This window comes from Nyctereutes procyonoides, unplaced genomic scaffold (assembly GCF_905146905.1).
Source record: "Nyctereutes procyonoides isolate TBG_1078 unplaced genomic scaffold, NYPRO_anot_genome, whole genome shotgun sequence".
In the NCBI taxonomy this organism is placed as follows: Eukaryota; Metazoa; Chordata; class Mammalia; order Carnivora; family Canidae; genus Nyctereutes; species Nyctereutes procyonoides.
In genome coordinates, this window is record NW_026575139.1 from 24,913,847 (window position 1) to 24,939,312 (window position 25,466).

At 51.3% G+C, this 25,466-nt stretch overlaps 2 protein-coding genes across 2 annotated transcripts in view; one reads left to right on the top strand and one right to left on the bottom strand.

Annotated features, from left to right (window-relative positions):
• LTBP2 (latent transforming growth factor beta binding protein 2) overlaps positions 1–18,158 on the top strand; it is a 100,163-nt gene extending 82,005 nt beyond the window's left edge. The window contains exons 18-36 of the mRNA XM_055304567.1: positions 1,105–1,224; positions 6,027–6,146; positions 7,232–7,354; positions 7,588–7,713; positions 8,161–8,286; positions 9,050–9,172; positions 9,273–9,398; positions 9,802–9,924; positions 10,613–10,744; positions 11,033–11,158; positions 11,707–11,850; positions 12,704–12,895; positions 13,012–13,095; positions 13,832–13,960; positions 14,283–14,420; positions 14,506–14,673; positions 14,979–15,260; positions 16,229–16,378; positions 16,850–18,158. Coding sequence (XP_055160542.1) covers positions 1,105–1,224; positions 6,027–6,146; positions 7,232–7,354; positions 7,588–7,713; positions 8,161–8,286; positions 9,050–9,172; positions 9,273–9,398; positions 9,802–9,924; positions 10,613–10,744; positions 11,033–11,158; positions 11,707–11,850; positions 12,704–12,895; positions 13,012–13,095; positions 13,832–13,960; positions 14,283–14,420; positions 14,506–14,673; positions 14,979–15,260; positions 16,229–16,378; positions 16,850–16,995 — 2,678 coding nt within the window. The 3' untranslated portion in view covers positions 16,996–18,158. The remainder of the gene's footprint in view (positions 1–1,104; positions 1,225–6,026; positions 6,147–7,231; positions 7,355–7,587; positions 7,714–8,160; positions 8,287–9,049; positions 9,173–9,272; positions 9,399–9,801; positions 9,925–10,612; positions 10,745–11,032; positions 11,159–11,706; positions 11,851–12,703; positions 12,896–13,011; positions 13,096–13,831; positions 13,961–14,282; positions 14,421–14,505; positions 14,674–14,978; positions 15,261–16,228; positions 16,379–16,849) is intronic.
• A 5-nt stretch (positions 18,159–18,163) lies between these two features.
• On the bottom strand, positions 18,164–25,216 carry ISCA2 (iron-sulfur cluster assembly 2). The gene is made up of 4 exons (XM_055304568.1): positions 25,146–25,216; positions 24,874–24,976; positions 24,622–24,737; positions 18,164–24,241 (listed from the first exon to the last, which is right to left on the bottom strand). The coding sequence occupies exons 1-4, from the start codon at positions 25,214–25,216 to the stop codon at positions 24,067–24,069; spliced, it is 465 nt and encodes a 154-aa protein (XP_055160543.1). The 3' UTR covers positions 18,164–24,066.
• Between the last annotated feature and the right edge of the window lie 250 nt (positions 25,217–25,466).

Here is a 25,466-nt window from a genome sequence, read left to right on the forward strand (position 1 = left end):
GTGGGTAGGAAACCACTCTGGGCAGGTGAGCAGCACACGCCCAAGCTCAGAAGCAGTGCCTGCATGGCTGAGCTAAGAGGTGGGACAACGGTGAGAGAAGCAGACAATGGCCAGATCATAAAAGATCTCACATGCCAGGCATAGGAGATCAGATTTTGTAGGGTAGGTTTAATGCTAGAATAATAATAGCCAACATTTCTTCAGTGCTTAATTTGTGCCAGGCAGGCACTATGCTGGGCCCTTCACTTGGATTATCTCATTTAATCTGCACAGGGACCCAGTGAAGTGTTTGAACCAGTGCCGGGGCTTGTGGGGCGGGGGGTGGGGGGCGAAGGTAAATCCTCCATCGATTTGACTATGGGGGCAAGGAATGGGAAGTGGCCAGAGCAACCTTGGTTGATCAGTTGAACCAGTCCTTGAAATGGGGAGTAGCATTCTGCTGACCATTGAGGCGAAGAAAGATACTCCACGTGGAAACATCTGTATGAACAAGGCGTGGTGGCTGGACCAGTGGGGATCAGGGAACACAGAGAGGTTGGGTCCAGGTGGCAGAGGCCTCGTGAGCCAGGCTGAAGCATCAGGGAAACCTACTAGGGGTTTAAGCAGGGGAGTGATGTGACCAAGGTCGGACTTTTGAGCCACTGCGGGGTACCAGGACGCTTTGGGACAATGGAATAAACTGCTTCAGTAGATCCACAGCTGCCTGAGATGCTCTCTCTCTGGCTGCTTAATCCCTAACTTTGGGGAAGGCCTTCAATAACTCTAGGAACAGACCTCTGGAGGATGTCTTGGGGCCAGGAGGGGGACTTTATTGGCCTCCTCCAGTAGTGCCATCTGGACTGCCATCTGACTCAAGACCAGCCCTTGCCTTGGGGCAGGGGTCCCCGAAGGCCCCCAAAGTAGTATCCCTGGGAGAAAGGAACTCGGGGGTTTGCAGAGGCCTGCGCTGGAGGAGTCTCAGACCTGGCCTAGGAGTCTCCCACCAATCATAGCTGTAGCAAGGTTGCCTTTCCCGCTGGGGCCTCAGCACAAGCATCTCTGAAGAGATGCCCCCGGACTCCCTGCAGAGCTGGCCCAACTCAGGACTTTTCTGTGTGTTCACAGATGTAGACGAATGCGAGCAGCCAGAGGTGTGCAGCGGGGGACGATGTACCAACACGGAGGGTTCGTACCACTGCCAGTGTGACCAGGGCTACATCATGGTCAGGAAGGGACACTGTCAAGGTAAGAAATGAGATGGGGGGCAGCCGGCCACCCCATCGCCTCTCCAGGCTCTAACTGCCCCCACTTCACCTTTCAGCTTGTCTCCCACTGGGCTCCTGGATGCTGAGCCCACTGTCAGGGAGTTCGTGAGGCTGTCTATACCCTCTGTGATCTTTTGGCCTCCTGCCTGCCCCCCCAAAGCAGGGGAGCACAAGCAACTCTGTATACATGAGACCCCAGAAACATCCCGCTGTATGCCTCTTCCCTCGCCTTGAGTCACGCTGCTCTCTTAAGTGACAGAGAAGTTGGTCTATGTGGGAAGAGCTTAGGGCCTCAGCCCTGGCCTACTTGCTAAAGCTTGTTAGGCTGTGAGCTCCTCGGGACTGGACCATATCCTTAGATGACTCATACGCAGACACCTGAGAAATGTCCTGCATTGGACAAATGTCAGCAAATGCTAGCTGAATGAGTGAATGAGTGGAGAGTGAATGTGTGAGCCCCGATCCCTGCTCTGTTTCCCAGGCTCTGCCAAAAGGCGGCTGTGCTGTTGCCAACCAGTCTCCTTACAGGCTGGCTTGAAGCTGCTACTATCACACCAGCTCCTGGCAACCCTGCCGCCACCACCTCCTTGCCAGGCTGGGGTGTCAGATGCTTGCAAGAGGCCTGAGTTGTGTGCTTAGACCAGCTGAGATAGGAATAAATGAGGGTAAATCAAGGTTCTCTCTGGAAAGAAATCCTACCCATGATCCGAGGTGAGGACTAGCCACCTCCCAGCCTCCAGGTTTTTCTTGGCCAGGACTTGCCTGGTTTCACAGCCTCCTGGAGGTGAATATATAGCGAAAGGAGAATGCCCCTTCCCATTGCCATTATCAGGGAAGCAAAGTCTGGAGTTGTAGCAGGTCTTAGCAAAGGGGAGAGGTGGCTGGAAGTGTAGGACAGACAACTATCTGCGCCCCCAGGGGGTCACCTTCTCCTCGCAATGCCTCCCTCTACCTGAGTTCCCTTTAATACCCTGGGCTATACACCATTAAAGCCAAAATGTACTCTCTTTGTCCTCATAAGCACGATGGAGTCAGAAAGCCTAGCATTTTCCAGGAGAATGGAGAGTGAAGAGAGTTAGCTTTGGATGGGTTCCTTCTCTGTGCCGGGAGCTGTGCGAGTACTGGATAGATGACCTCATTTAAGCATGACAACATGACAAATTTGCCATTAGATTTTATTTTAAAAAAAAAAAGGCAAAACTAAAAGAGATGAACCAAGAAAATACCAGTACATTTAAAAAGATCAAATTTGTACTAACTAGTCCATGTTATGGGCATAGGCTCTGGTGGAAAGGGGCCTGGGCTTGGCTCTTGTCTTGACATCTGAAAATGGAAACCATAATGCCCATCTCAGAGGCCCTGTGAGGACCAGTTAACCAGCTAAGCTAATGCATACAACAGGACCTGCAGTGCACAGGGGCAGTATTTCTCTGTGAGGCTCCCATTCTTTTTCACCTTTAGACTCCCCCAGTGCCCCAGTCCACTCCTCTGGACTGTCCCCTTCCCTTCTGGAGGAAAAGTTCCAGACACACACCACAGCTGGGAGGTCAGAGAGGGTTCCTGGCCCCAGGCGGACCGTCAGGCTGCTGAAAGCCTGATGTAGCCTGCAAACTTCTCCAGGTTTCCATCAGCAACCACAGACCCAGCCGTCACCCTGGGAGCCCGGTCAATTTCCTCTCCCTCTTTCTTCTCGCTCCAACTGAGAAACCACTCTCTCCACTTCAACTCAGAAGTCTCTGATGGAAGGCCCGAGTGCTCTGGACAGCGGCCCATCCAAAGTCTCAGTGGCATTTCCGTCATGCCAGGACTCCAGGTTCCCACGGAGAGGGGTTAGATCTGTTTGCAGACTGCCAGAGCTCTCCTGTGCCCCAACCACACCCAAATTCTTCTAGCTCCTGGCCCCTGGGCACCCTCACACTCCCACCCCATGCTCTCACAAGTAGCGGAGACAGGCACCGTTACATTTCCCCACACAAAGGCTGAAGCCCTGGTTTAGGGAAACTCCAGGATCTTCCCAGGGTACAGACAGGTTGGCAAGCACCTGTTTCCCTGAGTCTTCTGGGGTCTCTTCAGCAGCCTCATAGCAAGAGTGTGTGGAGTTTTCATCATGTGGGCTCATTCTTTGGTGAGCGAACTTTTGTTGAGCGCCAGCTATGTCCCAGTCGTGGGCTAGGAGTGGGGCAATGAGTAAGACAGAGGTCCTGCCCCGGACGACCAAGTATTAGAACCTAGCAAAATATACAGTAATCTTAGATTAAAATTCAAACCCCAGACTAGGCAGGAAAATCTGGCTCCAGTCCACATACCAAATGGGTTGGTGGAACAGCCTCAGGCTACCTGGTGACACTAGAATCTATGCCCTTAACATGGACTGGTCAGGAGTGGGATCTACGTCATCTGGAATCTTTACTTGGCTCCTTTGGGTGGGTTTGGCAGATGGCTCTGTGACATGCACCCCCCATTTGGGGGAGCCTTTCCCTGGCTTAGGGAGTGACTAAGGGCTGCCGTGATCTGCCTTCCTTCTCCCACTTGCTGACAGACCTCTCACATCCACTAATCGCCAGCTGGGGCTCTGGTCTGAGGAAGGAAGCCAGCAATGGTGTGTCAGGATAGATGAGGTTATGCTGCATTAACAAGCAACCCCAGGCCTCAGGACTTCGAGCACAGCAAAGTTTGTATCTGACCAATGCCACAGGCCCATCATGGCTCAGCTGGGGGTTGTGCCCCACATCTCCTGACTCTAGAACTAGCCTAAAGGAATAGCCGGTATCTTGAATGTGGCCAGTCTCCACAGAAGAAAGGAAGAGTGCTCTTCAGAATTGCTCACAATTATGCTTTGGTCCATAAATTACACACTTCATGGCTCATCAGCCAGCACTAGTGCCCTGGTTCCACCCAACCACAAAGAACCATGAGGCACCCACCCTAGCCCAGCAGGCGAGAGCTGGAACACTTAGTCAATCAGTACCACAGGTCTCCTAATGCCCAGCATAAGTAAGACACTTTGTGCACCACCTCCATGAGCGTGCCCAGACATCAGGGCTCTTCAGTCCTGCTAAATCTAATCTCCTTCCTACCCTGCCTGATCTCCGCAGGAGAGATCCAAAAGCTTCATATTTTCTCAATGTGGTCTTAGAAATGGGTCCTGACCTCTTTATCTCCTGAAGCAGGGATTGCTTATCATTCCCAATGGCTTTGCCCATCCTCCTCCAGTACCTTAGCCTAGGCCCCAAGGCCATGGTCCTGGTTGCTCTCTCCCAGATGGCCAAAGCTGGTGGCCCTAGACCCTTCAGTCCCCCTCCTCTGTCGCATTCTCTCCATCTCTGTCTTTACAGAGAACCCCTTAGAATAGGTTAGCCCAGTGTCACCACAGTCCATTCAGGGGCTCTTGGCTACCCTCTTTGTAGAGATGAGACTTATCTCAGTATCCCCAAGATTGCCTAGGGGTTCTGGGCATCTCCTTACAGATACCCCGCTGAATAACCACCTTCCCTGTGTATATCTTCCCCTTCTGGACCTTTGGGGTGAAATTTGGGTGTTGAGAGGATCCCAGTTCCCTGGGACGAGGGCTTCGATGTGAACTGACTTCTGCAGACCAAACCACCTCCTTTTCACTCTTCACTTCGGGACCCTTGTTCTGTTCTGTAACAACAGCTGCCAGCTTTTGTCTCTTTGCAGAAAGCCTGTGTTCTGACCCTTTGGCCCTGCCTCTTGCATTTCTTCCATGGGTGCTGAGTAGATCTTCCTCTTAGGCAGAAGGGTTTCTGAATCTGCCCAAGCTGGTGGACTTCCTCCAGGAGAACGACAGTTACTCATTTACAAAGAGTAATTTCTCTTCTTTCCTCAAGCTCAGTCAATCTGTCTGTCACAAATAGGAACTGGGAGCCTCAACATTGAGCCAGAGGCACATAACGTCCTCCTGTAGTCCCAACGCAGAGTTTAAGTTTGACCTCCCTAACTCAGCCCAAGTCCCAAGTCCCGTGTATTCCTTGAATGATGGACTTGCAGCTATGCCAGTCACATGGGGAAGAACACTGCCTGCAGTTCCCAGGAGCAAGATCTCTGTCCTCTTCCTTGCTGTCATTCTCCCAGGACTGGCTGCTCCTCTCCTTCCTCGCGTCCTCTCTTCCTCTGTTTGTCTGATTGGTGCCCAGGCCCATCCTTTCTGACTCTCTCGTGGGTCTCCCCAGAGTGGATGCCGGGTGCCCTGGGCTGGAACAAAAGTCCCTCCAGTCAAGAAGCCTTGCCAGCCTCCATCCATGACTCTGCATCAGGCTCAGGGCTGGTTTTGGCCACATCCAAGACTGAGGGTCATCCTCAGTCCTCATCTCCTAGTGCAGGGAAGCCCATTTTGCCTCCATTGCCCAGCTGGTGATCTGTTCTGAGGTCTCTGGGACCTGCTGTCCCAAGCATGTGCAACCCCAGTAATGTAGGGGAACAGGATTCACCAAGACAGATATGAAGGCCCTTCCCAACAGTTCAGCTCACAAAATAGAACTCTCCCACCCTCCCAGAGCTAGCTAGTGGTGACCACGGCCTCTTGCCCCACCCAGGGAGTCTCCCTTTCTAAAGCTCTTCTATCTCTCTTTGTCCAGGACAGTGGGTGGGAGGTGGAGCTGAAACACTGGACAGCACTCACTTTTTCCTAGTTTCCATCTGTACAGAAACTGGCATTCCTCCCTCTCCCCCACCAAGGGCAGGGTCAAGGATTTGCTTCCTCACTGAACTACCCATGTGCTGTGGTTCCCAGGGATGACCAAGGGAGGGGATGTTATTTTGCAGATATCAACGAATGCCGTCACCCTGGCACCTGCCCTGATGGGAGATGCGTCAACTCCCCCGGCTCCTACACTTGCCTCGCCTGTGAGGAGGGCTACAGGGGCCAGAGTGGGAGCTGTGTAGGTGAGGGCTGCTCGCCAAGGCAGTGAGAGGGCCATTTGGCCTTGGGACCTCTGGTTGAGCCCACACACAGGGAGGGAAAGAAACGGGCAGAGGGAAGTGGCTTGGAGGCTATTGTCCTCCAGGATCTGGCTGGGTTCCTGCATGACACTGGGCATGAGATGGGTGTGCTTCAGTCATTGCTGCTCTGCCCTCTGAATCAGCTTGGGTGGGGGCCCCTTTGGCTCCTTGGCCATATCCATCCAGGAGCTACAGCCCAAGGTCCCAGAAGCTTCTGTGGCTGGATCCTGCAGGGTAGAATGAGTTGCCTAGAACCTTAGGAAGAGGCTGACTCTGGTGGTGTGAGTTGGCAGCCAAGTCCTGCTGTGGTTCCTGGGCAGGAGGGGTCTTCTGCTCTTCTGCAGCTCCACAGCAATGTCTAAACAGCAACACCTATCTGACCAGGGGGTGCTCTTCTCCCCCTAGAGGGGGCTGCAATTCAGCTGTAGAAGGAATGTTCTTTCCCATCAGTCCCTGCAGGAAGAAGGGCCCAAGGTTCAGAATGCCAGGAGGGACTGAATTGTGAATAGATGCTTTGAGACTCTGGGGAGGGCAGGCATTTCCCAGGCCCTTGAGTCTGCCACTCAGCCACTCAGGCATAGATCAGCCTCTCCCTGCATTGCCCACTCACCTACTGAAGCTGGTCGTTGGGCTGGGAACATGGACTCATACCAGTTTGGTGGGCAAGTAGGAGACTAGAAAGGTTTAGATCCACTGTGAGGTGAGTCAAGGGTCTTGGATATTTCATTCTGGGTGTCCTCAGATGGCCCAAACCAGCCCCAGGGCTGGGGGACCTGGCTCCCCTTTCTAGGACATATGCAGAGTGCTGTGTGTTACTAGATAGCGCTGCAGTGGGCTCAGGCGGGAAGGGCGAGGTGGGTGGAGCCAGAAGCAGGAAGAACCTCACAGCCTTCCCAGGGTGGCCTCTGCCCCCCACCCACCAAATGCTGATTGCCTGGCCTCACAATCAAGATGCCCTAAGCCTGACAGTGGGGACTACATGGAGGACAAGAAGAAGCCAGCCCACCATCTGGACTTCTCTTCCACAGATGTAAATGAGTGTCTGACCCCTGGGGTCTGTGCCCATGGAAAGTGCATCAACCTGGAGGGCTCCTTTAGATGCTCCTGTGAGCAGGGCTACACGGTCACCTCAGATGAGAAGGGCTGCCAAGGTACAAAGATGCTAAAAAGCACCTTCCTCTACAGGTGCACCAGCGTCCGGCTCCTTCCCTCTGCACACTCACTCCTAATCCAGCCCTGACACCACATCCCTAACCACACTGACCCAAACCCACATCCTGCCAAGACCCATCTTTTGCTCTACCCCTGCCCACCCGTCAGCCTCTGGCTGTCCTGCCATGTCTGTCCTGCAGAGTCCCACACAGAACTCAATGGCCTGTTTCAGATGTCGACGAGTGTGCCAGCCGGGCCTCGTGCCCCACGGGCCTCTGCCTCAACACCCAGGGCTCCTTCACCTGCTCAGCCTGCGAGAGCGGCTATTGGGTGAATGAAGATGGCACCGCCTGTGAAGGTAACCCGGGGAGGCGCTGGCAGAGGGGGACGGACAATATAGGCCTTCTCACCTCCCAAGGAACATTCTATTTGTCCCTAGCTTTGGGCTAATGCCAAAAGGTCTCCAGGCTACAGCTGAGGACCCTATAAATGGAGACTTGGCCCCCAAGGAGAGCATCTCTTGTCACCGTCCCCAAGTATGGGGGTGAGGACAGGAGGAAAAAGAGGGAGCCACAGACACAAGAGGGATACTGATGGTAGAGCTACCCCCAGAGCATTCTGGGGAGAGAGAACCAGGGTTGCCCTACGGAAGGCCCATGGCCAGGGCCTGCCCCTCCCCAGATGCCCGGAGAGAGTCCTACAAGCTCAGAGAAGGAGGCCAGAGGTGTGGGGGGCCTCCTGCCTTGCTAGGTGGAGGGAGCCCCTCTGCCAGGCCCCGGGGTGACTGGCTGGCTGTCTGCCCCAGACCTAGATGAGTGTGCCTTCCCGGGAGTCTGCCCCACAGGAGTCTGCACCAACACCGCCGGCTCCTTCTCCTGCAGGGACTGCGAGGAGGGCTACCGGCCCAGCCCCCTGGGCCACACATGTGAAGGTGAGAGCCCCCTCCCCCTGCCCGGGAGGAAGGGGAGCACAGACCGGCTGCAGGAGACTGACCCACTACCCTTAGAGAAGGGAGTGACCAGACACAGCAGGGGCTGCTCCCAGGCTGGGGTGGGGGGCCCTTCTGTCCACCTTGGGTGGGCTACCTGGGGACACCTATTCTCACCGCTCCTCAACAGGAGTTGGAAAGACAACTGCACATCCGGGTGTAGGGGGCCAGGGAGCCACCAGATCAGAAGCCTCAGGGGAGTCCGCTCCACATGCAGTCTCCTGTGTTCTTTGTAAGGGCGGCAGCTAGGTGCATATCTGGGAAACATGGGCCTGTACTCGGCAGTCTGTAGGCCTGCTTCCAGAGCCTAGTCCTGTCACCTTCTCAGGTTCTCACGTCTGTTTCCTTCCTTTACTTCTCATCTGTTTCCCATCGCTTCCCAGTAAAACCTAAGCTGTCTCAGCCATGCTAAGGACAGCGAGTTTGGCCACCCTTAGCCAAGGTCACTGGGAGAGGCTGAGTGTCCCCAAGGGCACTGTGTGGGCAGCTGGGCTCCTCCAGGATGAAGTAGACGGAGCTGCAGTCAAGAGGCTCTCCAAAGGCTCCCTCGCCAGCTTCTCCCAGCTGTGCTGCTTTACAAGGGGATGATGCCCCTACGGGTCCAGGCTCCTCAGGCAGGGGACAGGTCCTCCGAAGACCTCCCCACTGGATCCTGTTCTTGGGAGGTGCTGCCACGGACTGTCTTCCCCCCTGTGTGACCGTGCAGATGTGGATGAGTGTGAAGACCTCCAGAGCAGCTGCCAGGGAGGCGAGTGCAAGAACACGGCTGGCTCCTACCAGTGCCTCTGCCCCCCAGGCTTCCAGCTGGCCAATGGCACCGTGTGTGAGGGTGAGTGGCTCCGTATCCCATCGGGGACTGTGGGCAGTGAGTGTGGGGGGACAGGTGGCAACACGCCTGGGAGACACCACTGCCCACCTTGTCCTTGCAGATGTGGACGAGTGTGTGGGAGAGGAGTACTGTGCACCCTATGGCGAGTGCCTCAACAGCCACGGGTCTTTCTTCTGTCTCTGCGCACCAGGCTTCGCCAGCGCAGAGGGGGGCACCAGCTGCCAGGGTGAGAAGCCAGCTTGGCCATGTCCACTTGCCAGCAGCAGGGGCTGCTGGAGGCTATGTCTAGTCTATGAAAATAAAGTGCCCCCCGCCACCCCGAGATGGGAGGTGGGAAGCTGCATGGTGACAGGGAGCCAAGTGCCACGAAGGCACTCAGAACCTTTCACAGGACCTCTCTGTGATGGTGACATGTGCCCTTTGAACCCTTTGGGTGTTACCCTTCTGCCCTTGATAATGCCCTAGTTTGAGGGCTCCTCCCCGCAGCCGGGCCTCTGGCTTCCAGCTCTGGACTCTTCCTCAGATCTTCCGGCCCTTTCCTACCCTGAGCCATTCTCTGGCTCTCCTCTGGGCTCCCGAGGGCCCCAGGGACCCATGGCTGGGTCTGCTGACAGAGGTCTCTATTCTAGATGTGGATGAATGTGCAGTCACAGACCAGTGTCTGGGAGGACACTGTGTCAACACCGAGGGCTCCTTCAACTGTCTGTGCGAGACCGGCTTCCAGCCTTCCCCGGAGAGCGGGGAGTGTGTGGGTAAGGGCTCCAAGGCGAGTGGACAGGGCACTGCCCCACGTCTGCCCACCTCCACCCCTGCCTGGTCCTCAGCTCCCCGGGACCAGGAACTGCAGCTTGCAGGAAGCAGAGCACTTTCCAGATTAATCATCCAATGGATAATGCATTTATTGAGTCTCTGCTGACTCAAGGCCAATCCAGAGACGACAGAATGAAGATAATCATAATCCTTATGCTAGCAGAGTTTTTAAAGCTAAATTGATTCAATAAGATATTTATTAAACCCCTGCCAGGTTCAATGTCTTTTGCTAGGACAAATAGACAGTTATGGACAGTGTTGAAATTGAGCAAGGGAGACAAATATGAAGACAATTTTCTGCAATACACTTTGGTGAAGATTTTATATAATCATAAAGTATTCTGCTAGAGGGAGAAGGGAGTGGGGGGACAGGGGTGTCACAGAAAGAGCTCAGTGCTTTCCTAAATAGCATGTAGCTCTCTACCTAGACAACCATCCCTGCTGGGTCAGGAGGAATGATCCTGAACATGGCATTGGCTGACACCAGCGATGTTTTGGAGTTGAGATGAGCAGTGTAGTTTGTAACAGATCAAGAACAAAAGTTGTGGGGCATGACCTTGTAATGCCAAAGAGGTGGGGCCAGAGCAATGACCCTCCCGTTTCTGTCCCCTCTCTTGGCTCTGGGGACAGATATTGATGAGTGCAAGGATTATGGAGACCCAGTATGTGGGGCCTGGAGGTGTGAGAACAGCCCTGGCTCCTACCGCTGTGTCCTGGGCTGCCAGCCCGGCTTCCACATGGCTCCAACTGGAGACTGCATCGGTGAGTAGGAATGGGGCGTCAGAGGTAGGAGGGCTGAGGACACCTATTTGTCAGGTATCCAGCTAGAAAGTCCTTTGTCCTGAGGACACTATTTTTGTAGCTCTTTGAAGTTTGCATATTTTCTATGCAGCAGGGCTTGCACAGCAATCGAAGAGGAATGTTAATGTTAGAGTGTTCTTGTCCTGTGTTTAGAAGTCCCTTTTCACAGACCTTGGTGTCAGTAGACCAAGTGTTCCCAGCAAACAGAGCAAGAGTGCACCCTACACTCTAGTCCCCACTGTCCCACAGACATAGACGAGTGTGCCAACGACACCATGTGTGGGAGCCACGGCTTCTGCGACAACACTGACGGATCCTTCCGCTGCCTCTGTGACCAGGGCTTCGAGGCTTCGTCCTCCGGCTGGGACTGTGTTGGTGAGAAGCCTACAGGCTAGCCAGGCTCGGGGCCAGGGAAGGGAAGGCCTGTGGGCCCTTGGGCCCATCTCCACGGGGCGTGGCTGTCCTGGAGAGAGGCCCCAGGGCCCTCTTCCTGAAATGTTCAAGGTCACACGGTTCCATACATAATAGGTCCTCAGAGAGTGGGTGATTTCAACCCTACAGCTGGCACCCTGACCAGATTAGGAGAAACCGGTCATGTTCTACCAGCAGGGGGAGCGAGCACATTAGGGAGGCGCCCCCCTTCTGAGCGGGGTCTCCGGAGGCGCCTCTGGAGAATGCACAGAGAAATCTTTCCTCTTGGTCCCTTTAGTAGACAGACCCTTTTCTGCCACCCTTCTCCTGTCTCCCTTCTCATGGTCTGTGTTCATCCGTTCTTCCTTCCTGCTAACTCCCTTCTGTTCTTCCCCAAGACCTAGCTGGTTTCTTTTGAGGGAGTAAGAGGAGGATCTGCCCCGGCTGGAGGCAGAGGGGCAGGGGGCATGGGCCGCGGCTTCCCCCCCACCAGCCTGTGCTCGCGCCGGCAGACGTGAACGAGTGCGAGCTCATGCTGGCGGTGTGTGGGGCGGCGCTCTGCGAGAACGTGGAGGGCTCCTTCCTCTGCCTCTGTGCCAGTGACCTGGAGGAGTACGACGCTCAGGAGGGGCACTGCCGCCCGCGGCTGGCTGGAGGTGAGCGCCCCCACTCCAGGCCCTAGCCCTGCAGGGACCCCTCTGCCACTTCCAGCGCTCCAGCTCCTGAGAGGGAACCCGGGCCGGGCCCAGGGCGGTGTGGGCAAGGCTGCCGCCTAGGACTGGGGTGGAACAGAGCCAGGAGCCGGAGGACGGCAACTGTCGAGACTAGAGGACGTCCTCCCCGGGCCAGGGCACGTCTAGGCAGCTCAGGGCTGTGACAAGCCTGAGGGGCTCAGGAAGAACCGATGCCAATTTAAGGTGCCTAGGGGTCTCAGATGGAGCCCCAAAGGGGGCCTTTCCGTGTCGGAGGCCTTGAAGCTGAGCTGAGCCTCACTTTCCCTGCTCACTCTACCCAAGCTGGTGGGTTCAGCCCCTCACTCCAGGCTGGACTAGGACTCAGTTGGCCTCCTCTGACTGGGGGAGAAGAAAGCAGGGACTGGAACAAGGGAAGGTGAGAGGGCCTGGGGTACAGTGTGAGCTGAGGAATGGAGAAGGCCTGCCCATATGGCAGGCCATGGACCAGGGGTACAGTGAGGGCGGCAGGAGCTAGACCTGAAAGAGCAGGGGTTTGGGTGCCAGAACTGGGGTCAGTGCCGCCTAATAGCTGGTGGCCATAGCAAGTCACCATGGCAAGTCACTTAGCCTCCTAAGCCTCAACTGCCTCATCTGTAAAAGAGAGCTGATAATATTAATGCTGTCGGGAGCAACAAGTGAGACAATATAGGTAAAGGCATGTTGTACACTGTGAAGTGCTAATATAAATGTAAAACTTTGAAAATAAATTCAAAAGCTGGAGTGCCCCAGATGGTCAAGGACAGACAATATAATAAAGGGCATCTATCATACACAGGTCAGAGTATTCCTGAGGCCCCACCAGGGGACCACCCCCCAGGCCCTGTCCGCATGGAATGCTACTCTGGGCAGAATGGCCAGCTGCCCTGCTCCAGCCTTCTGGGCCGGAACACCACACAGGCCGAGTGCTGTTGCACCCAGGGTGCCAGCTGGGGAGACACCTGTGACCCCTGCCCAGCTGAGGACTCAGGTAAGGCCCCAAGGGTCCCATTCCTCAGTGTCAGTTCTGTAGAGTGACACTGAAAGAGGGGAGAGGAATGGGGACAGAGCCCTTCTGTCTCTAAGCTTGGATGCCTCCCTACACAGTTGAATTCAGTGAGATCTGCCCTAGTGGTAAAGGCTACATCCCTGTGGACGGAGCCTGGATGTTTGGACAGACCACGTATACAGGTAACCTCCCTAGAGACCCACCTCCCCAAACTCCACTCACCTGAGCGGACCCAGCCTGGTCCTCTAGGAGGTCCCCGGGGGAAGTTCTGCATGCAGCCCCAGCCTAACAAACCACCCCGCTCCCCTGGTTGCTTCCCTTGTTCTGTCCCAGGGCTGACTACCCTGACTACCCAGTAGATTTGTACCCAGAACGTCTGACCTAAGCTCTTCCTGGAGGTGTCTGTATAACCCGACCTCAGTTTCTCTGCTCCCCCATGGCTAAACCCTCCAGAACAAACTATGATGATTTGACTGACCCAGTCAGAGAGGACAGGGTCAGGGTGGAGAGTACTGCTGTACAAAGACAGCTGCTTATCTCCCTGGCCCCACTTACAAACTTTGGGGAACCCACATTCAAAGCGGGTAGTTCAGTTATGAGCCCTTCAATGCCCTAATCTGAAGCTGGCAACGGAAATAATAGAAACAGAAGTGGCTTTCCTTAAGTGCTTGCTATGTGCCAGGCACTATGTAAGCACCTACATATATTAATCTTTTAGTCTTCATAACAATAAGAGGTTAAGTGGTAGTATCTACATTTTTTAGGTAGGGAACTAAGGCAAGGAGAACTCAGGCAAGTTGCCCATAGTCACCTAACTAGCCAGTAGGAGCACCAGGATTCCAACCCACTAAGTCTGGCTCTGGAGCCCCTTAAGTTCTGCTTCGTCCTGCTTCTCACCTCATCTCTGCCCTCCCACAGATGCAGATGAGTGTGTGATGTTCGGGCCTGGTCTCTGCCAGAATGGCCGGTGCCTCAACACGGTGCCTGGCTACATCTGCCTGTGCAATGCTGGCTACCACTACAATGCCGTCCACAGGAAGTGTGAGGGTGAGGACACACATGACCCCTCCCCACCCCCACCCCCACCGCTGACCACTCACTGAGCCCCTGCCAGCCAGGCTCATTCCTCCTGGGAGATCCCCCTGCATCAGGCAGGCCTGAATGTGGGGAGCTGTGCGGTTGTCAGGACTTGCACATGGTCACCTGTTGGAAAGGCACCCCTGGAGAGGGGTCTCCCACACCAGGCTGGATCAGGGGAGGAGGGGGAAGCAGGATGCTACAACTTCATTACCAGTTCCACGAAGACAGTCCATGGGCAAGCTGCCTTGATACTGCCCCATACATTCCTTCCATCTTTCTGCCACCACAGATCACGACGAGTGCCAGGACATGGCCTGTGAGAATGGTGAGTGTGTGAACACTGAAGGCTCCTTCCACTGCTTCTGCAGCCCCCCCCTCACCCTGGACCTCAGCCAGCAGCGCTGCGTAAACAGCACTGGTAGCACAGGTCAGTAGGCCTGGAATGGTGGGGCAGCAGGGAGAGTGGATCTGGACTGGGTGGGCTCACGCGCTTCTGGGCCTTGTGCCCCCAGAGGACCTGCCTGACCACGACATCCACATGGACATCTGCTGGAAAAGAGTCACCAATTACGTGTGCAGCCAACCCCTGCACGGGCGCCGCACCACCTATACAGAATGCTGCTGCCAAGATGGCGAGGCCTGGAGCCAGCAATGTGCCCTGTGCCCCCCCAGGAGCTCTGGTGAGAAGGGTGACCCGTGCCTGCATGTGGGGAAGGGCCTTAGGGGAGGGAATGCCCTTACCTTGGAGGAACGGATTTAGAAGGAGTAGAGCAGTCAGAGCGTGGCCCTGTCTTCCATCCCTATTACCTGGGGGACAAAGTAGGACAGGGTGGGGTGGCGTGGGGTGGGAAGAGCACTGCCAGGAATTCCCATAGGGCACCAGTCCCAGCATGTTCCCACTCCCCAGGCAGTGAGTAGGGGAATAGCCGACCAGGCTTTAGCTACCAGGAACTTGGCAGCTTCCTCTCTCCCTCCTTCCTGACAGAGGTCTATGCTCAGCTGTGCAATGTGGCCCGGATTGAAGCAGAGCGGGAGGCTGGAGTCCACTTCCGGCCAGGCTATGAGTATGGCCCTGGACCCGAGGACCTGCACTACAGCCTCTACAGCCCAGATGGGGCCCCCTTCTACAACTACCTGGGCCCTGAGGACACCATCCCAGAGCCACCCTTCCCCAACACAGCCAGCCACACAGGGGACCACACACCAGTTCTTGAGTCACCCCTGCAGCCCTCAGAACTCCAGCCCCACTATGTGGCTAGCCAGCCAGGTCTGTGTTGCTGCAAAAATGGGGAAGGGGTAGGGGCCAAAGCTGTTTTACTTCCATCTCTACCTACCTACCTACTGCCAGTGGGATGAGGCCAAGGAGGGGGAAAGATGCACCAAGCCCTCTCACAGGTCACTCAAGGGGCAACTCCACATGCCTGGGTCAGACCCTAACAACCCTCTCTGATGAACTGGCACTGGGGACACAAAGAGGTACAGGACACCATCTCAACCTCAAAAGCTTCCCTGAGGGAATTGAGAGCAAGAGAAAGCAGGTACACTCCAGTCTGCTTTTCTCCCTCCACACACTCACAATGTGCAGAATAACCTGCTCTACGAGCTCACGCTTGTGACCTGAAATGTGCATTAAGGATTTTTAACCACTTTAAAGGCTTGCTGTGGTGACTCGGTTTGTAAGTGGCAATGACCCCAGCACTCAGGACTTGGATTCTAACGAAGTCAGGCCCGGCACCTGTGTGATGGATACAGTAGCTGCCACAGGCATAGCCACTCTATCAGACTGCATGGGGACAGGGATAGGGTCAGTGTCTTTCCCAGGGTTGCGAGCTGCTCAGAGAGGAGGTGTCCAAGCAGATCGCTCAGTTCTGCTTTATGTTGAGGGTAATCCCCTTTTGCTGCCAATCTCCCTCCCACAAAAAACTATGCAAAGATTTTAACCACCAACAACCACAAAAAAACAAAGCTGTAGAGACACCCTTGCTTGGGAGCCGCGGCACTGTGAAAATAGTAAGTTGACATTTAAGGCACAGCATGTCTCTGCCATCACAAGTAATGACACATACTTATTTCTTAAGGATACTGCCTTTTGTTTCAGCGGCTTTCTGTGAGGGTTTTAGACCCTCGCAACCCCAACCTTAGGAGTTCAATAGGAGCAACTCTTTGTGGTGGAGGGTGAGGGCCCCAGGGTTAAGTGCAAGGCTTCAGCGTCCTTCTCTGACTCCCTCCTACCAGAGCACCAGGCTGGCTTCGAAGGGCTTCAGGCAGAGGAATGCGGCATCCTGAATGGCTGTGAGAACGGCCGCTGTGTGCGCGTGAGGGAGGGCTACACCTGTGACTGCTTTGAGGGCTTCCAGCTGGACATGGCCCACATGGCCTGTGTGGGTAAGTTTCCATCCAAGTGGCAATGCCCAGGGAGCAGGATGGCCCTGATGGCTCCAGGTGGAAAGGTCAGACAGGCCCACTGCTCACTTAAGAATACATGGCTGAATTTAGGATAGCTGGAAAATCCACTGCTGCCCCCTAGCGGGGTGTCCTGGAGCCAGGCCAAGTGGTGAGAGAGTGCCAAAGGAAGGTCTCTTGCTGTGCTGCGGATAGAAAACCCTTTCCCTGGAGATTCCTAGGAAGAAAGGCAGGGACAGGAGAGCATGATCACTCAGGAGCACAGGATGGGCCCACTACCACCTGCTTTGTGTCTCTGAGTTGCTTAGTTTGGGGCAGTGACTTCAGCTTCTGACTGCCACATGTAGGATTCCACTGTATGGCAGGGGCCAGAGCTTAGTGGAAACAGCAGAGGCAACAGGCCAGAGGCACCTGGGCTCCCTACAGCTCTCTCCTTCCTTCCCTTCCTCTTAGATGTGAATGAGTGTGATGACTTGAACGGGCCTGCTGCACTCTGTGCTCATGGTCACTGCGAGAACACCGAGGGCTCCTACCGCTGCCACTGCTCCCCAGGTTATGTGGCCGAGGCAGGCCCCCCACACTGCACTGCCAAGGAGTAGCAGTGAGGGGTCAGTGTGGACAGCTACCTGGAAATGGGCCCCAGCCTCAGGTAGGGGCCTTGAGGAGGCTTTCCTAGCTGGGAAGACACCATGAAGAAGCAGGCAGAAGGCCCTGCAGCCCAGCTCCCAGCCAGCCCTGCCTGCTTTTCAGCTCTCCCAGCTTAGGCTCTGGCTGTGAGCTTCTGTCACTGCCTTCATGCCGCCATGCCCTTGCTTGGCTCAAACATCACCAAATGCTTTAATGCTTCAGCCGCTGGCCATGAGGACCAGTCTGCCATCTGTCCTGGCCTTGCTATGGGATGCTTACCAAAGGATGGCCCTCATCTACCCCAGCTGTGCAAACATGCAAGGTGGTTCGACCTCACATTGCCTTTCCCAGACAGAATCCACATAACATCCTGATGCTTCCACCACTGGATCAGAGGTTACATCTCCCCAGGTCTGGTCCTTCAGTATCTCTTTAACAAAAAAGGATTGGGGGAAGTTTGGAAAGTGATTCCAAGGCCTCCTCCCAAGAACCATCACCTCAGCCAATCCCGTCTGGGCCAGATTTTGCCACATTTCCATCCTGTAGCAGTTCTGTAGCCCCAGGGAAGGGCGGAAGATCCCCTCATCTCAGGAGGAAAACTGACACTAGCTTGCTGAGTGTTAAGAGACACAAATGAAGGGGAGCATGGTGACTGAGCAAGCAGCAAGAGGGCAGTATGAAAAATATGAGGAGTTGATAAGAAAGGGCCAAGGCGTTCAACAAGGCTGAAGAAAATGTTCAGTAGCTGTGGGTAAACATTCGCAATCTACCCATGATAGCTCCTGTGCATCACAGTAAGGGGTGCCACAGGACAGGGTGCCCATCTCTGAGGACCCGTATTAAATACACAGTTTCTTACAGGAAGCAAATCTCTCCTGGGCTCTCCTTTTGTGACACCAGTTTGAGGTACTAAAAATAAGAGGTCTATTTTCTAGCTTGTGAAATACAGTGTAGTCTTGTTTAGGGGAAGCCAGATTTCCTATTGTTGTTTCTTCTCTCTACTCAGAAGCCCCTGCTGTCTTTCTTTCAAAAATGGGATGGCTAGCATCCTTCTCAGTTTACAAGTAGAGACCCACTCCAACCTTGGCTAGCTAGGAATTTAGAACTATGGTGGAATAAAGAAATGTACATCTGGGCTCCTCTGTTTTTGTTTTTATTTCATATTAAACCAAATATCTTTACCATATTGGCTAAGTCTAAATATTAGACACAAGGCTGTGCCTATCCTTTTGCCAGCTCTGCCAATAGCCTATGATTGGGATCCAATGGAAAAATGTTCTTTACTCTTCTAAGACAAAGAAAGCTCTGCTTTTGCATTTGTCTGATGAAGGGCAATGTAAATGAACAATACTATATGCCTGAAGATACGGAGATGAATGCTATTTTCTTAATTTAATCTGTTCTGTCCTACCTGCTGCTCTGATTGTCAGCCATCCCATAACAACGTATTGAATGCTTGTTACATGCCAGGCACTATACTGAGTGCTGAACACAAATTTCATTTAATCATCCAACAATCCTTACTATTTTATTCCTAATTTACAGATGAGAAAATTAAAACACAGAGTTTAAACAATTGCTCTAGGTTACTATACTAGTCGAGATATTTTCAGCAGACAAAAATATGCAGTTTTTACACATATGAAAATATAACAAAAGAAATTTGAGTTAAAACCACACTTGAGACACTTTTTAGAAACTGTCAGATTGGCAAAGATCAAAAAGTTTGTTAAGACTCCTAGTTGGCAAGCATCTGGTGAAAGAGGTACTCACATAAGTAGCTAACAGGGGTTTAAATTGACACAACTTCTGAAGAGGACAATATGGCAATGTCTTGAAATTATAAAAGCACTTACTCTTTGATTCTTCTAGGAATTTAACATTCAGATATATTCTCATCAAATGTGAAATGACACATGTAATAGGTTATTTATTATAACATTACTTGTAACAGCAAAAGAGTAGAAACAATTAGTTGTTACAGAGGCCTAAAAAGGAAAGAAAAAAAAATGGCTCTAAATGCCTTGAAAACAAATCCAAAATAGACTAAGTGGGGAAAGAAGGCTGTACAACAAAGTGGAACATATGCTGCTATTTATCTAAAGAAAGGGGAAAGACAAGTGGGTATCTGCTGACCTCATCCTTGCCACTCTGCCTTATACCCCACCGTTCAGAGAACTTACAACTCTTCCATATACCCACTGGAGCTGCACCTCCTCCCAATCCTCACATTCCTACTCACCCTTCCAGAAAAACTTCATGCACATACACATAATTCTTTGTATAAAAAACACAAATAGCATCCGATGCATGCTGTTCTGCACTTTGCTTTTTTCACTTAATCCATACTTGCACATAAAGAACTCTCATTCTATTTTATAATTGTACACTATTCCACTGAATGGATAAATCATAATTTATTTAATCAGTCCCCTATGATGGACATTTCCATTGTTTCCTATCTCTTGCTATTATAAGCAATGCTATAATGAATATTCTTGTGTATATGTTATTTCACATTATATCTATGGGATTATTCCTATAGAGTAAATTCTTAGAAACAACAGTGGTTTGTGGGGAGGGTGACAGGGTGGATGGGTACAGGACTGGGAGGCTTTTCACTGTATCCCCTTTTGTGTCTTTCTGAATTTTGTACCATGTGTATTATCTTTCCAAAAAATAAAATATTTTTAAATAGAGCTTTGGCCACAGACCACTTTAATGCTCCCTTCTTTATATATTTATCCACCAATTAAAGCCACATTAATTATTTCAAAACTTCTTAAAGCAAACTTTCCTTTAAACAGCCCTGTAGCATTTCTGTGGAGAAATGGCAAATAGGGATTTTAAAAGAGCAATCATAAACACTACTGCTAGATGGGACACCAGGGTGGCTCAGCGGATGAGCATCTGCCTTTGGCTCAGGGCATGATCCCAGGATCCGGGATTGAGTCCCACATCGGGCTTCCTGCGAGAAGCCTGCTTCTCCTTCTGCCAATGTCTCTGCCTCTCTGTCTCTCATGAATAAATAAATCTTAAAAAAAAAAAAAAAAAACACTATTGCTAGATACCTAGAAAAGTAAAGTAGTTTTCTGCCACTGAAACAAACACACAAGACCATAATTATGTTGCAGTGGGCAATGTTAGGTCCTGTCCACTAGGAACAGAATGTATCCACTCTCACCCAGCATTTAAGGGAGGGCTACCCCATACAATCAGTGCTGCCCACTTCTCCATATAAGATGCTCCTGCCAAGGGATCCCTGGGTGGCGCAGCGGTTTAGCGCCTGCCTTTGGCCCAGGGCATGATCCTGGAGACCCGGGATCGAATCCCACGTCGGGCTCCCGGTGCATGGAGCCTGCTTCTCCCTCTGCCTATGTCTCTGCCTCTCTCTCTCTCTCTCTCTGTGACTATCATAAATAAAAATAAAAATAAAAAAACTTTAAAAAAAAAAAGATGCTCCTGACAAATGTCAACCCTCTACTCAATGCTTTATAACAGAAGACTGAAATAATGCGTTTTCAATTCTGAGAAGTTAGAAAAGTTAGAAAGTTCTTGTGGGACACCTACTTTAGTACCCCTTTCTAATCTCTTACTTCTAAACCTATTTTCTCCTAATCCCTTGTGACTTGTCAACATTCCCAAAGAAACTAAGGGTGGGTGGGACACCTACAGTAACTGAAGAATATGATGCCACAAGGTAAGATCTGGACATTGACCAAAAGGCCCTCCTCTTTTGAGCCAAAAACATAAAGCAGATCCACAACACAGGTGCTTGGGTGGTTCAGTTAAGTGTCTGCCTTTGGCTTGGGTCATGATCTCAGGATCCTAGGATTGAGCCCTGCTGCAGGCTCCCTGCTCAAAGGGGAGTCTGCTTATCCCTCTCCCTCTGCCCTACCCTCCACTCAAGCTCTCTCTCACTCAAATAAATAAAATCTTAAATTAAAAAAAAAAAAAAAAAAAGCTGAGGCACCACGGTGGTTCAGTTGGCCAAAAGGCCCCCCTCTTTTCAGCCAAAAACATAAAGCAGATCCACAACACAGGTACTTGGGTGGTTCAGTCAGTTAAGTGTCTGCCTTCGGCTCAGGTCATGATCCCAGAGTCCTAGGATCGAGCCCCACATCAGGCTCCCTGTTCAGCAGGAAGTCTGCTTCTGCCTCTCCCCCTGCTCCTTCTCACTTTCTCTCAAATAAATAATATCTTTAAAAAAAAAAAAAAGGCAGATTCACAACATAAAGCAGATGCAGGGCTTCCTTGCCTTTGGTTCTTACATTATGTCTTGCTAGGGCAAAGGTAAAGGTTTGCTGTCCCCAAATACTAACTTGCATAAATAAAACCAATTCTGCAACAGTTAAGACCTTTCCCCTTGAAAGTAATGGGGAAGCAAAAAATCTTCCAGAGGATACTAGAAGAATATAAAGTTTTCCTAAATGCATTTGCACAGTGAGCAAAATTTGTGAAAACATCTGTTGGTCTTTACCAGAAAGAGGGCATCTGGTCCTAAGGGCCTGCAAAAGACCCTAAACCTATTTTACTATGCTTACTATTTATTCCAAGCAAATTGCCCACTGTACTGTTCCCTTGATGTATTATTTCTCAATGATCTGTGCTCTTAAAATTTCTGTATCATCCTACTCCAATGGAAACTTCTTGTTACTACTTCAGATTTTCCCATAAGGCTTTCTCAATGTGATTTCTCCCAAACCCACCCTTTCTAAAACAGAGAATTCCAATTCTCCCATTAACAGCACTTACAGGGATGCCTGGGTGGCTCAGCGGTTGAGCACCTGCCCCTGGCTCAGAGCGTGATCCCGCAGTCCCAAGATCGAGTCCCACATCAGGCTCCCTGCCTGGAGCCTGCTTCTCTCTCTGCCTACGTCTCTTTCTCTCTTGTATATTTCATGAATAAATAAATAAAATCTTAAAAAAAACAGCACTTACATATGGGCATTTCAAGGGATTCCGTTCCTGTCTAACTGACCATGCAATTTAATGGTTTAGTTAGCATCTACAGATTTTAAGTTTGCGCTCTGAATGAGTTTTATTTATTTAAGATTTCACTTATTCATGAGAGACAGAGACAGAGAGAGGCAGAGACATAGGCAGAGGGAGAAGCAGGCTCCATGCAGGGCACCCAGTGTGGGACTCGATTCCAGGACTCCAGGATCATGCCCTGAGCCAAAAGCAGACACTTAACCACTGAGCTACCCAGGCATCCCTCTGAATGCGTTTTAAAATCACCAAGTCATGGGGCACCTGGCTGGTCCAGTCAGTAGAGCATGTGACTCTTGGTTTCAGTCATGAGTTCAAGCCCCATGTTGGGCATGAGCTTATTTTAAATAATAAATAAAAATAAAGTGCACTCTTTAAAAGAATAGGTTCTAACACTTAAAATGTAACAAAATCCCTTTTTAAACAGATGAAAAGACTTAGTCTGAATTGAAAACCTTATAGGCTCAGGTATTGGCGTAACTTTAAATGTCTTAGTAAAGTTACAGACACTCCCATGATATGCTGCTTTCTGCTTCCTTCCATAGAAATCTGCTAAACCTGAATCTGCTAAATCTGAGTGTCCCCTCCTTCCTCTTTGTACACACAACAGGTTTGCTTTCTCCAAATACCAGGTTTTCCCATATTGAAAATGTTAAGTACCTAAGCTTCTCTCAGATACCTTGTCTCTAAACTCTGCATTTCCCTTTTTAATGGTAAAGTCTTCTACTGAATGACCTTAATTCCAATCCAGTTCAGAAATTTAAGTTTTTGCTGTAATGAACTTTTAGGAAAACAAAGGCTTAACCAATAATTTTTCCAGAATCAATTTGGTTGTGGTTTCCCCAACATAAACATTAATAAATCATTTGTTGTGATGGTAGGATTTGTCTTTTTTTAGTTGTCTGTCCACACAGTTCCGTATCCCCCAGCACTGTCACATACATGCCACAATTATTCTAGTTCTGTAGCCTAATTAAGTGCCATACCCAAACAATAACTTTAAAATTTAATGGACTTGGCTTTAAAAGCTTTTCTTTCAGTGACCCTAAAAAAAAGTTGCCAGGTTTAACAAATAAAAATACACAATGTCCAGTTAAATTTGAATTTCAAATAAATGACAAATAATTTTTAGTAGATGTTTCATGAAATATTTGGGACTTAATAAAAGTTATTTGTCATCTATTTGAAATTCATATTTAACTGGGCATCATTTTATCTGGTAATCCAACCTGAAAGAAAATCCCTAACTATCGATTATCTATACCAATAAATGGACCACTTCCTGCAAAGCATGAGACCAATGACATTTTATACCATTAAGTGAAACAATGTATCCTAAAAAGACTCAGTCACTGAATGATCACAGAATCTTTAAGTGTCTGTGTGAGTATGGAGTATGGGGACTATATTTCAAATGATTCAGGTTATCAGTGAGAGTTAGATCCAAGTTTTCTGGGTGGGCTGTTAGTTTTATGAATCTAGCACACTGGCTAGTAAGAGAGAAAAATATATCTACCCTAACAAATGGGAAATGGAGAAAAAGAAGGATTTCAATTAGCACATTCAGAAGAGCGAGATGAAAAAAAAGAATCTTCCCTTTGCCTTTCTCATCCTCTCTAGCCTGGCCGGTGTTCAAGCTACCCAATCTGTGATCCTGATCCAGAACACAAGTAAATAAGGACTTTCTTCAAAATGAAGCTTTTATACATAGCTATACACCTATATATAAGCAGCTGTGAAGCTCAGAAAAGAAACTCCAAATTTTGGAAGCTTGGAGGCTCTACAGATTATACTGGGTGGGTTTCAACCAGTCAGTAGATCTTAGATCACAGCACCTGGAGGCTTAGCCTTAGAAATGTGTGAGTGGAATTAAATCAAGTGTAAAAGCTTCATATTCTGAAAATAACAGTGGCAAAACGCAACATTCCTGGACTGAGGGAAATAAAATTGAGAGAAGGACATGATTTGAAGGAAACCTCTAGAATTCTACTAATCCCAGGTTCCTCAAACTGGTACAAGCGGTGGCAATCTCTGGATCACCTGTTGTTACATCAAAGTTTGATGGAGAAGGATGATCCACAGGAGCAGCCTTGCTGTGCTTGAGGATTGTTCAACACTTGAAACGAGCTTCGGATCAGTTCTTGGCTGAAGTCCACCTGGGCCCCTTTCACGAAGGCCAAGCTATCAGAGTCAACCACCACTTTTGCCCCACCCTGTTCAAATACCCTGAAAAGACAGGAGGAAAACATTAATGACGATCATAAACACCAAATACACAATATCCTCTGAACCCCGAGGTGCACATCCTGTTGACCAAATACAGGTGAGGCATTCCTCATTACCTCTAAAACAGGTGCTGCTTTTCTCTGAGGCAAAGAGTCAATGGAATGAATAGTGGTCAATGTTTAGGGACTTAGGACCTAGGCAGGCCAACTTTCCTCCTATAACATGGTTGTTCTGAATCGTGACAACAAATCTGCACTTGTACTCCCACTGCGTGAGAATGGTGGTGTTGGGCGTTCTTGGCAGACCCTTTAAATTTGAAGTTAAACGTCCACTTTTATCCCTCCCACACGTTCTCTGAGGACCCACCCCTTCCTTCTTGCCTGTCGTCGGGGTTGATAACTGTATCCAGTGAAAATTTGTATTGGAATCCGGAGCATCCACCTCCCTCCACTTCCAGCCTGAGGAATTCTGACCCTTCGGTGATTTCCAGAAGCCTCTGAAATGAAAAAAAAAAAAAAAAAGAAAAAAAAAAGATGGGGTGGGGAGTGGGGATCAAGAACGCCCGGCAAAGAGAGAAAGAAGGGGAGGCCAAAGGGCAGTCCCCGCACCCCGGGCCGTCGCCGCACGCCTACCTGGACGCAGCTGTTAGTGAGGTGGATCTGCCCTTCGCCGGCCTCGGGGCTGGAGGACGACGTTTCCCGACGAGCCTGAGGTCCGCGAGAGGCCGCGAGGAGCCTGCAGCGCAAGGCAGGAGGATGAGCCCCGCAGCAGAGGGACACCTGGTGGCTTCCACCTGGACAGCCTCACGCCAAACCCTCGCCTCCCCCCGCAGGCCTTAGTTTCCCCTTAGTCCCGGAGGCGCAGAACCTAACACCCTCCCCAAGTGCCTTTGTAGACGTGGTACCTGCCCCTTGCCCACGGAGTGACCGCCCTTAACGCAGCCACGGTTACAGACAACCCGCCGACGGCCGCCATCTTCCTCCACAGACCCTGCCCCTCGCGTCACTCCAATCCTCTGCTCCAATCCCCGGTCTCCACCCACGGAGACCCCGCCTCCGAGCACACCTATTGGGTGGTGTTGTAGGAGACGGGATTTGATTGGCTAGGGATGCTCTCACGACGGAGGGGGCGTGCCAAGAGGCTCGGGCGGAGCGCCGGGGCGGGGAGGGGGCGGGGAGGGGGGCGGGGCCCGGGGCGGGCAGGATGGGCGGAGACAGCCGGCGTC

Excerpts from the sequence above, each read along its gene's own strand:
- ISCA2 (XM_055304568.1), bottom strand. The coding sequence starts at position 25,216 with ATGGCGGCCGTCGGCGGGTTGTCTGTAACCGTGGCTGCGTTAAGGGCG. Across the intron at positions 24,977-25,145 it reads ACTCCGTGGGCAAGGGGCAG|GCTCCTCGCGGCCTCTCGCG; the intron begins GTACCACGTCTA and ends CTTGCGCTGCAG. Across the intron at positions 24,738-24,873 it reads TCACTAACAGCTGCGTCCAG|AGGCTTCTGGAAATCACCGA; the intron begins GTAGGCGTGCGG and ends TTTTCATTTCAG.